Genomic DNA, 12,376 nt, shown 5'->3' with positions numbered 1-12,376 from the left:
AGGAGGAGAGGATGGTGAGTGACTGCTAATGCATACAGGGTTTCTTCTGGTGTGATGAAGATGTTCTGAAATAGATTATGGTGATGGCTGCACAACTGTGAATACTCTAAAAACCTTTGGATTTTCCAACTGAAATTGGTAAAACTTATGGGATGTGAATTATATCTCAATAAATTTATTTTTAAAGAAAGGAATCAATAGAACTATGCTCGAGGAGAATGAGCCTCTACAGTATGAAAAAAATCATCAAGGATTTAAGTCATCTTTGCAGAAATCAGTGCCCGGCACATTGTCAGGCACAATCATTAGGAATCGGGAAAGCCAAAATCCTGCCATGCCGTTGACTCCATAGGATTGTCGTCCTTTTTACATTCTCCTTCCTGGTAATTAATGAAAGACTCACCTCCTCCACTGCCTCTCCAAGTAGTCCTGGTTATGACAAGAAGCTCCTAATTCACTATCAGTCTAAATAAGTGCATATGCCCTGGCCCCAAAGTGCTGTGAGGGATTTTCAGAAATTATTCAAGGTCGAATCATGTTATCATGGTGTCTTTAGAGCTAAAGGGTACATTAGCGATTTTCCAGACAACACTCTCATTTCACAAACGAATAAATGGAAGCACAAAAAGGTCCCGCACAAAGCTGGACGGCAAGTTAGTGGCAGAACTAGGGTTCGGGTCTCCTGGATTGTCCAGTGTGATTCCTGGTGCCACCCTGTGCCACCCCCCCATGCACAGTACAGATGGGGTCAGTGTTTTGGTGACCTGTGCCCAATTGCTACAAACAGATCAGCACTCCAACCAGTGGGCTGCAGAGAATTTGGAGTCTGACTGTGAGTTCATATCCTGGTTTAGCTACTTATGCAACTGTTTGACCTCTCTGAATCCGGGTTTCTTCTTTGATTCCTGGGATAATAATACCTACTTTACAGGACTGTGGTGAGGAGAAGAAATAGTACACATGATCTGTGTAGCACAGACCCCTGGCACAGTGCAGGGGTTAATCAAATTTAATAAATGGTTTCCATTGTTATAACCACAGATTAAACAAAGTACAGTCAAGTATAAAATACATATTATGAAAATTTATGCTTCGTAATAATAAAAATGTCTCCCATTTATTAAGCATTTTGTTCTAATATTATGCCAATGTTTTAACCTGACAATGAACCCATAAGTTGGGCCATTCTTGTTCTGTAGATGAAGAAACAGAGGCTCAGGTTCGGTGATGTATCTGCAATTGCACAGCAAACACAAGAAAGAACTGAATTTGAAGCCGAGTTTTTCTGTCTAGTTTTGGTTTATTTCAAAGCCTAACTTTTTAATTGTTAGTCTATATTACCAAAATAGTTTTAATATATGACAACTTTCAGGTGACCTGATACCTTATTTTCCAAAAGTAATTTACTGTATTACTTGTTTAGCTTTGCCAAGTACACCTCTTACATGAGAGAATAACGTTAATTATAATTCCTTAACTTTGGCCAGGAACTCTCTAAAGCACCTTGCTGTCGGGAAACCCTCTCTAAATGCCACCTCATTCACCTGACAAGAAATTCCTTTATCCTCCAAGCAGGACAAAGTCCTTGAAAGCATTCCAAGCAGTGGAACTTGAAACCCCAGACAATTAATGGGTTGCTTTTTCATCATGTGCCCATGCAACCAAAGATATTAATTGCCAAATACATTAACCAACGTGAGAAGTAGCAAAAAGACATCCTTGCAGATGCTGAAGTATTAGCTTAAGTTCCTAATAATGTAAACAGCACGAGCAGGAAACATTTGCAATGAGAACAAAATAACTGGGATTTTGCAGCTTCTACCACCAAACCAGTCAGTACTTTAACTTCCTCTGGTGCGTTGAAAACATAGTGCTGTCTGATGAGGATATAAGACTGCAAATGAGCATCTCCATCCTGAAAACCTCACCAGATTGGCATGGAAGGGCAGGTACCTAAATTTCTAAAGGCCTAACGCATACAAGTGATGCCCCTCAGGTTGCATCATGTATATTTATTTTACAATTATATGAATGGGAGTTCAGGCTTATGCAGGTTAATGCACTGTCTCGGTTGGCAACAGTAATTCACTCCTCATCCTCAGGCCAGAACCAGAGAGGGAACAGCAGAGTGAGCTTCTCGCTCTGCCCCTTGAACTCCATCATCATTCAGAGAAATCAGACTCTGTAAAGGTAGCACACTCGACCCTGTTTATCTTTCCCATCTCCATGGTAACCTGCTCCCAGACCTCTTCTGAGGAGTGACTTCCAATTGTGCTAAATCAAAAGTGCCTTTCTGACCTGCGAAACCCTGCTCATTAAAACTAAGGAAAGACCACGAGACTCACAATCAAAAGAAACAAACAATGGTCACATGGCAGGAAAGTATTTTTTTTTCCTACCTCATCCCCAAAATGTTTAACATTATTAAAAGTAACAACAAATAATCTGTCCTCAATTTTCTACATGAGACTACAATACATCGTGTTTTCTAATACATGATTATATTACTTCTCAAAATGGACGTGAGGAAGGTGTAATGCTTTCATGAGATGAATTCTGCATCTTCGTCTCAGAAATTATTAACAGGAGGTTGCTCAAACTATTTTAAAAAATACATGGCACTGCTCTAAAGCACAGCTTGTGTCTTGCCCAAGTGGGAGTAGAGATGGCATGGTGGAGGGTACCTTGGGTTTCCAAGGAAATAATCAGGCAATGGCCATGAACCTGGAAACCTTTAGAGACATGAGAAAAGTATGCCGCTACTTTTAGCTACTTAAGTATGGAAAACAAGGACTGAGTATTTTTTCCAGAAAACCTAGCCCTAGTCACAAACCATGTGGCTGCTGGTATACACAGACGTAGGGCTGGTAAGATGAGAAATGGGAAAAGGGTACCTGTTCTCTTTAAACTCCAGTACAGGGGGGCTCTGCTCCTTCCTCACAGAAGGAAGAACTGCCCGCTCAAATCACCACAGTTTTCTTGAGCACATATTTAGTTAGGAGTTAATGATCAAAATTTAGAATACTCCACGGCTTCTGTGACAGAGGAAAAACTATAGATTTCATTTAGCAACCCTGAATTGAAATCAATATACCTGCCTAGAAATCAATACATCTGGCGAGTGATAACTGAGTGACCTGGGACAAGTCACCATGCCCCAGTCTCTTTGTCTATGAAATGGGGTGAGAGTGTCAGTTCTGCATACCTCACAGGGTTATGTTAAAGATCCAGTGGGTCTGTGGATGTGACAGCACTTCACGTGGGCATAGAAACCACCTGGGGGAGGAGTCTTGTTAAAACAAAGATTCTGATTCTATGGGTCTGAGATGGGGTCCAAGATCCTGCACTTCTAACAAATTTCCAAACTTCCTGAAAGGTAGGCCAGAATATACTCACAAAAGGCCAAGAATCCTCAATAACATTCAAGAATTATTTACATAGTGAAATCAGTTTAAAAAATTGTTACAGAGAAAGAGAAATATCGTATGATATTGCTTATATGCAGAATCTAAAAAAAAAAAGATACAAATGAACTTATGTATAAAACAGAAACAGACTCACAGACTTAGAGAAGAACTTATGGTTACGGGGTTGGGGGGGTGCTGTGGGGAAGGGTTGGGGAAGGGGTAGTCAGGGAGTTTGGGACTGACACGTACACACGGCTATATTTAAAATGGATAACCAACAAGGACCTCCTATATAGCACAGGGAACTCTGCTCAATATTATACAACAACCTAAATGGGAAAAGAATTTGAAAAAGAATGGATACACATATATGTATAACTGAATCACTTTTCTGTACACCCGAAACTAACACAACACTGTCAATCAACTATACTCCAATATAAAAAAAAAAGTTAAAAAAAAATTCTTACTAGAACTTTCTCCTCTGTGAAATGATTAAAAAAATATCTTACCAGAGAGGGATTCATGAATTCTTCTAAATACACCTGACACAGTTTGCGATCCCAGTCATCTGTGATGTGGCCCCCATACATGATCTCACCAAAGAGGTAACGGAGGTCTTCCCATGGGACCTGGGGGGGAAATCACGCAACATTCACTTCTGGGTCCAGGGCGTCTGCCTCAGAGCAGTCAGCCAGCAGCAAATGCTTCTCTACAAGCCCCACCAACAGGAGCATTTAAAAGAGGTTGAGGAATTGTCTGAATTGCCAGGAACTGAATTGGTTGAGAATTATTTTCAGTGTATTTTAATACATTCAGCGAAAATTGACTAACACTGAACTTTTAATGAAGATTTTAAAGCAAACTGAATTATTCCTAGAACATGTTTTGCAGTTAAAGTTTACACATTCAAAACGTCATCTAAAAGCCCAGCTCTATTTACAATAGCCAGGACATGGAAGCAACCTAAATGTCCATCAACGGAGGAATGGACAAAGAAGATGTGGTACATATACACAATGGAGTATTACTCAGCCATAAAAAGGAATGAAATTGGGTCATTTGTAGAGACATGGATGGACCTAGAGACTGTCATACAGAGTGAAGTAAGTCAGAAAGAGAAAAACAAATATGGTATATTAACACATATATGTGGAATCTGGAAAAACTGGCATAGACAATGTTATTTACAAAGCAGAAATAGAGACAGACGTAGAGAACAAATGTATGGATACCAAGGGGGAAAGGGGGGTGGGATGAATTGGGAGATTAGGATTGACATATATACACTATTGACACTGTGCACAGGGAACTCTACTCATGGCTCTGTGGTGACCTAAATGAGAAGGAAATCCAAAGAAGAGGGGATATATGTATATGTACAGCTGATTCACTTTGCTGTACAGTAGAAACTAACACAATATTGTAAAGCAACTATACTCCAATTTAAAAAAAAAGAAGAAATAAAAACCATAAGAGGATGTTGGTTCATAGGGCCTTCGAGGGATGACATATTTTTATGACCTGATTTATACCAGGTTTTATGATCTGATTCAGGAAAAGAAAGAAAAATCCATAAAATTTGAATTTCGGTGTTACTTAGAATTCCATCACCTTCCAAAAGTCCCGGCAAACCAATCCGCTTGCCACAGATTTGAGGGCTTGGTTTATGGCATGACGGGCATCCATAACTGTTCCAAGTGCTGTAACTAATGACTGTACTATTTTATTCAAGAAATCACTGTATCTCCTCTTTATTTCGCTTTGCAGGGTTTGAAGCCCCTCTTTGCTACCCTTTAGCTTCCTCTGGGTTTGCAAAAACATGCCAGTTTGTGATGAATCCTTTCTAGACAGAAACCTTTTTACCCTCGGGGGCAGTATATTGCCTCCCAACAGTTCAAGTAAAAAATTATAGCCTTCATTTGCTGCATGATGTGACAGAACAAGTAAAATTGCTTCAACTATTCCAATGTACTTGCTACAAGTTTATTTGAGTTTGAATAAATGAACCTCAAATATGTCTTTCTTTTAAGCCACTTTGATGTGAATGAAAAAGAAAAATGGCTACCCCACACCATGCTCTCTCAACCACGCCACGGACTACCTTCCATAGAGCAGAAATGGATGGGAAACAGAGATCTGTTACCTTTATTCCTCTGACCACATTTAATTAATGCCTGCTATACATTATTATTCAATATATAGCTCCCTCAAGATTTTAATCAGCTAGGGATCTATTCTTCTAAATAATTGATTTTCTTCCCACAAATCTTGATCTTTGTTTTATGATATACATTTTTTTTTTTTGCACCTTTCCCTTGGCATGGGGGTACAGCCTGAAAAAAATGTGAACCTGTTGATACTCAGTAGAGGTCTTCTTGGGCATGTTCCCCAAACTGTACTCCATAGGATGGGAGAAAGGTACTGCTACAGAATAACAATTTTTCTTTCTACTCCCTCCAGACTTTATAAACCAAAGTCAGATGTTACATAGCCCTATTACCAACCTTAAATGTAAACAACCTAATGATGTTTTCAGTTAAAGTCTTTCAACCTTGACATTCAAGAATTTCTGTATGGTGAGGATTTCCCCCGTGGTTGGAGTCCACCTGCCAATGCAGGGGACATGGGTTTGATCCCTGGTCTGGGAAGATCCCACATGCCATGGAGCAACTAAGCCCGTGCACCACAACTACTGAGCCTGTGCTCTAGAGCCCATGAGCCACAACTACTGAGCCTGCGTTCTGCAACTACTGAAGCCCGTGTGCCTAAAGCCCATGCTCTGCAACAAGAGAAGCCACCTCAATGAGAAGCCAGCGTACCACAACAAAGAGTAGCCCCCACTCACTGCAACTAGAGAAACGCCACGCACAGCAATGAAGACTCAATACAGCCAAAAATAAAAAACAAACCCAGAATTTTTGTATGGTGAGACTTATGACATTCATAGGGAAGAATATCAAAGTTCTTATAAAAGTTAAACATTGGCATTCCCTAAAACTTAATCTTTAGATTAAGTAGTTTTCTCAATTCCTATACTCTGTAACCTTGGTGATCTCATCTAACCTCATAACTTGAAGTATCATCTATCATCTGTCAACTTCCAAGTTTATACATATACCTTCCTGAAAAGGGCATCTTGTACAACCAAACTATGTGGGCATGTCAACTTAATTCCCAAATCCAAGTAACTTGCTTCGTGATGTGATGTGTGATGAATTACTTGGGTCAAAACACTTGAGAGCGCATGTTTAAAACCTAAAGCTGTGCTAATGCTGGAATACCCATGGGAGAAGCAGCAGGACACAGCACAATTCAATCGGCCAACTGGTGTTGCCAAGCCTCAGGATGCGAGAGCCGGAGAGAAAGACGAATCCACTCCTCTCCTGCTCCCCTGCATTCCTAACTCAACTGTGTACAGGATTCGGCTGAAATAGGATAATATTCCTGGTCTCAGCCTCCTGGGACAGTAATGAAGTTCTCGAATAAAAGTACTCAGTGGTCTATTTCATTTTCTACCCAGAACTCTCCAGAACTACTAAAATAATCAATTTTACCTGCAACATTTTAAACAAAATGTGCTAAGATCAACACAAAATAGTATTTATTAGAATGGTCAAAATATGCTCTAAGTGAATTTCATAAATTAAAAAAAATGCTACATACAGAATAATGATCATCACATGCCGTATGAAAGCCATTTATCGTGGATACAGCTTATTCAAAACGTGTTCCCTGGGGGAACACACCCATGTTATGTACAGAGTGTACATATTCTGATAGTAGTCAAACCATCTCTGAAGCTTGAGAAAACTTTGATAACAGAAATAATAATTACCAAAAGAACCAAAAAAAAGCCATTTATACATAGAAACGTGGTTGAATGGTTTTAAAGGCCTTTATAGGAAGTGTGGCCTAAACACAACGCCTGGTTGGTGCTGACAAATATACCTCGATTTTAACAGATTTAACTTAATGGAAAAAGTTCCCCTATGAGGACTAAGCCAGAAAATCCTTGCAAATTGTTCATCCTTTTTGAAATCCAATCACTGAGTTTATAAGAGTTTACACAAATGTTCTTGATGAAGCATTCCCATTCCCATCTGTAGAACACATTTTAGCTACGAAATAAAATCATTCATCTACCTTTAACTTCAAATCAAGGGGAACATTACTGAGAAAGTCACAACAAGGTGGCATCCTTAATACATAATAATGACATATGCAGGAAATGCACCATTATTTATACATGTGACGCGCTGTAAATTGCTTCCATCATCAGAACTAATTGTAGTGATTATTAATGCAGTGTTATGAACTGTCAGAATTGCTGTATGTAATTACATTTGTGCAAATGCTTCATTACCTGCCTAATGAATCTGGCATATATGCACATGTAAACCACTGTTTTTGTTAACATAATGAAGGACATTTTTTTTTTTTTTTTGCGCTAAGCTGCTGATGTAGAACTGGTTTGACCTATCTTAGAAAGTTCGAGCATCCACTGTTGTAAAACCTTTGATCTGGTTTATTTTCACACTTGGCAGAAGATGCATACATAGTGTCAGCTATTTCAATAATAGCTTCAAAGGAGAAATTATGGTCCATTTTGATAGGCCCAAACACTGACAGATTCAGTACACTCCTCAGAAGGGGTTATCTGGCCACTGGCACTTACATTAGGGTTTGTCTCTAAGTAGTTGTAGAGGACATTGGCACAGATGGTGAGGTCTCCAGGATTGAACGGATAGCTGCGGCTCCAGCCCTGGGGGCCAAACCTCAGTCTCCCAGCAATACAGGCATGGAAGTAGCACAGAGAGAAGAGGATGCTTTTAAACTCCTGCTCCTTGGAGCACACTTCAAGTGTATCCTGGGAGAAAAGAAAAAATGTTTGATCATCCATCTGTATGGTTTCCAAGGGCAAGGGTCTGAGTTGTCAATCATCTTGCAGAGGACTTCGAGAGAGACCTAGGACAGCGGTAACATGCAGTTTTAAGCTGGGAGAGTGTAAGAGGAGACTACTTGGCATTTGCCAGTCTGTTGATTTAAGAGGAATGCTTTTATTTTGCTTCAATTATTCTCCTGCTTCACTAGAAAATGAGACAGTTCATTTTGACCAGTGTTAATACTGCCTGACATCATTTTCCCCTGCAAAAAATTTTTTTGTACAATCTGGATGACAAAAGGCCATCATCTTAATTTCATCACTGTAGCAGGATATAAGTTAATGCCAGCTCTCCATTTCCTCCTGGTTCCAGAGTAATACAGATTATCTAGGCACACAGGCACTCATCGAAAAACAATTTCCCAGCCCCTCCGGAAGCCAGATGTGCCACATGACCAAGTTTTTGCCAACAGAATTTGAGCAGAACTGACATGTGCAACTGTCACATCACTTGCTGAAAAGGAAACTGCTGGCTCTGGTTGTCGTTCTTTATCCTTTCCTGGGAGCTAGAAATGATGATGACTGGATGACTTGGAAGCCATGAGTTAGGTATGGTGGAGGTACCCACAAGCTTGATGTGTGGCTGATTTCACTTCCAATTATGTGTGAGAGAAATTATCTTTTTGTTTGTTTCTTAAGAACTTTTATTGAGATACAATTGACATAAAATAAACTGCATATATTTAAAGTGTACAGTTTGAAATAAACTCCAAATGGATTAAAGACCTACATATAAGGCCAGACACTATCAAACTCCTAGAGGAAAACATAGGCAGAACACTCTTTGACATCCATCAAAGCAACATCCTTTTTGACCCACCTCCTAGAATCATGGAAATAAAATCAAGAATAAACGAATGGGACCTCATGAAACTTAAAAGCTTTTGCACAGCAAAAGAAACCATAAACAAGACTAAAAGGCAACCCTCAGAATGGGAAAAAATAGTTGCCTATGAAACAACGGACAAAGGATTAACCTCCAAAATATACAAGCAGCTCATGCAGCTTCATACCAAAAAAGCAAATAACCCAATCCACAAATGGGCAGAAGACCTAAATAGACATTTCTCCAAAGAAGACATACAGATGGCCAACAAACACATGAAAAGATGCTCAACATCACTCATCATCAGAGAAATGCAAGTCAAAGCCACAATGAGGTATCACCTCACACCAATCAGAATGGCCATCATCACAAAGTCTGGAAACAACAAATGTTGGAGAGAGTGTGGAGAAAAGGGAACTCTCCTGCACTGTTGGTGGGACTGTAAGTTGGTACAGCCACTATGGAAAACAATTTGGAGGTTCCTTAAAAAACTACAAATAGAACTACCATATGATCCAGTAATCCCACTCCTGGGCATATACCCAAAGAAAACCATAATCCCAAAAGAAACTTGTACCATAATGTTTATTGCAGCACTCTTTACAATAGCCAGGACATGGAAGCAACCTAAATGCCCATCAACAAATGAATGGATACAGAAGATGTGGCATATATATACAATGGAATATTACTCAGCTATAAAAAGGGATGAGATGGAGCTATATGTAATGAGGTGGATAGAACTACAATCTGTCATACAGAGTGAAGTAAGTCAGAAAGAGAAAGACAAATATTGTATGCTAACTCACATATACGGAATCTAAAAATGGTACTGATGAACTCAGTGACAAGAACAGGGAAGCAGATACAGGGAATGGACTGGAGAACTCGAGGTATGGGAGGGGGCGGGGGGTGAAGGGGAAACTGAGAAGAAGCGGGAGAGTAGTACAGACATATATATACTACCAACTGTAAAATAGTCAGTGGGAAGTTGTTGTATAACAAAGGGAGTCCAACTCGAGGATGGAAGATGCCTTAGAGGACTGGGGCAGGGAGGGTGGGGGGGAATCGAGGGGGGGGCGTCAAGGAAGGGAGGGAATATGGGGATATGTGTATAAAAACAGTTGATTGAACCTGGTGTACCCCCAAAAAAAAAATAAAATAAAGTGTACAGTTTGATATTTTTTTCTTATTAGTAACATATATATGGCAATCCCAATCTCCCAACTCATCCCCTGCCCCCCGTCCCGCTTCCCCCACTTGGTGTGCATGTGTTTGTTCTCTGCATCCGTGTCTCTATTTCTGCCTTGCAAACCAGTTGATTTGTACCATTTTTCTATATTCCGCATATATGTGTTAATATACGATATCTGTTTTTCTTTCTCACTTCACTCTGTTTTTTGAATCACTATAATTTTGGACTGTCCCTTGACTAATACAGCCACCACAACAAATGATTTTTTTCCAATGAACTAAAAATCAAATTCATCTTAGGATGATAGAATGGCATATGGAAGACTGTCAATCTATCAGATCTTACAGATCTACTCTACACCCTATAGAGTAGATCTGTAAGATGTTTCTCTGAAAACACAGAGGGAAACCTGGCATGCTACGTTGATATGGTTATGGCTCCAAAAGCCATAAAATTAAAAGGTGAAAAGCAGCCATCTGTGTCTTAAAGGTAGCACTTTACCCATGCTCAGATCTGGCAGTTCTGTGAGGCAAACAAGGAAAAACTTAGGACGACTCCTTCAGCTGACGGTGGGCATCAGAGTGAGATGAGGCCACAGCAGCACCTTCCTGCCTTGTCCTTTAAAACGGTCAAATTACACCCAGTCGACATTTAAATGGATCTGACAATGTGGGCATATACAAAATACATTTAGCCTGTTTGGGGTAGGAGTTCAGATCTGGCCTTCTAGGGGCCTTTCAGTAAAAGTTTAAATCAAGCCTAGATTTGGTCTCTTGGTCCCTGACCAGAAGTGCATTTTAGTTTCTTTCTCTGCTGCTTTCATCAAAATCCAGGGTTACCACCAAATATAGTTCTAGAACTGGCCAGGCCACATACAGTGCAGATCCAACTAAATCACTAGGTCATTCTAAACGACTAGGCCACTTCTAGGAAATTTATGGGGCTTGAAAATATACAATCATTACAAATAGCTTTTCTACAACTAAACATCAAGTAAAAGGCAAGCTTGTGAAAGAAGAAAAGAGAAGCCATATAATTGGAATTACTGTCGAAGGATATAAAAATACATTGGTTTTAAAAGTAAGAAATTTCTAGAAGACCAAACAAGTGACAAAATTTTATAATGTAACAAGACACCTAACACCTCCCTGAATCACAGTCTACAGAAAGCCCAAAGTATTACAGTTAGTACATTATTTCCATCTATACTTCATGTAACTGGCCTAGTTTTAGCCTCAATGCTTAAAAAAAAAAATGTCAGTGCCCATTTCATTATGTTCTGATAACATAAATGACATTAGAAGAAAATGTGAATCAGGCATTCCTAAGAAAAAGTATGAATCTACCTAACATTCCACATTTCAGGTCAACTGTATTTTTACAAAGTAAATGATCAAGTGTTTGTATCAGAAAATATACAAACAGCACTGTGAACAGAGGACAGGCATCCACACACACCACAGTGCTGCAGGCACAGAGATGCCAACTTTACATGCTCAATTACCAATTATTTGTTTCTGCTGCAAATCTTATAGAAAAAGAAATTTAATTCTTACTTCAAAAATCTGGTTATCTGGGGATGAAGAGAGCCCAAACATTTATGACATCTTCTGCAAGGGGCAGTGCTTACTGAACTGAAAGAGGGGTAGGTAGGCAGTATCCTAAAGAAATGGTTCTTTACAACTTGGTCACTTAATGATCATATTTCCATAAATATTCTAGAATGTTCAGGTAATAAAGGATTGATATTAAATGAACTTTGTTCACTATGAATACACATGTCAAAATTTGAGGATAAATTCTAATTTGGGGAGAAGATTAAGAACACAGATTTAATTTTAACTGAAAATCAAAGCATGAAAAATTAATATACCCAAACAGAACAGTTAACTTGCCTAGGTCCTTTGGGTGCTTTTCTCATCTAAGAAGGGCATCCAGGCAACAGGAGTGACTGGGGCTCATTTACCTAACCCAAATGAGAACCAAGGTAGATGGCATTCATC

The 12,376-nt window shown here is 39.4% G+C and overlaps 1 protein-coding gene across 1 annotated transcript in view; it reads right to left on the bottom strand.

The window, feature by feature from the left end:
* Positions 1 to 12,376, bottom strand: part of DNAH11 (dynein axonemal heavy chain 11) — a 315,727-nt gene that overhangs the window by 14,337 nt on the left and 289,014 nt on the right. The window contains 2 exon segments of the mRNA XM_057731719.1: positions 3,920 to 4,039; positions 8,086 to 8,277. Coding sequence (XP_057587702.1) covers positions 3,920 to 4,039; positions 8,086 to 8,277 — 312 coding nt within the window.

Source organism: Hippopotamus amphibius, chromosome 4 (genome assembly GCF_030028045.1).
Source record: "Hippopotamus amphibius kiboko isolate mHipAmp2 chromosome 4, mHipAmp2.hap2, whole genome shotgun sequence".
Classification (NCBI taxonomy): domain Eukaryota; kingdom Metazoa; phylum Chordata; class Mammalia; order Artiodactyla; family Hippopotamidae; genus Hippopotamus; species Hippopotamus amphibius.
This window is presented reverse-complemented; position numbering and strand designations above follow the sequence as displayed.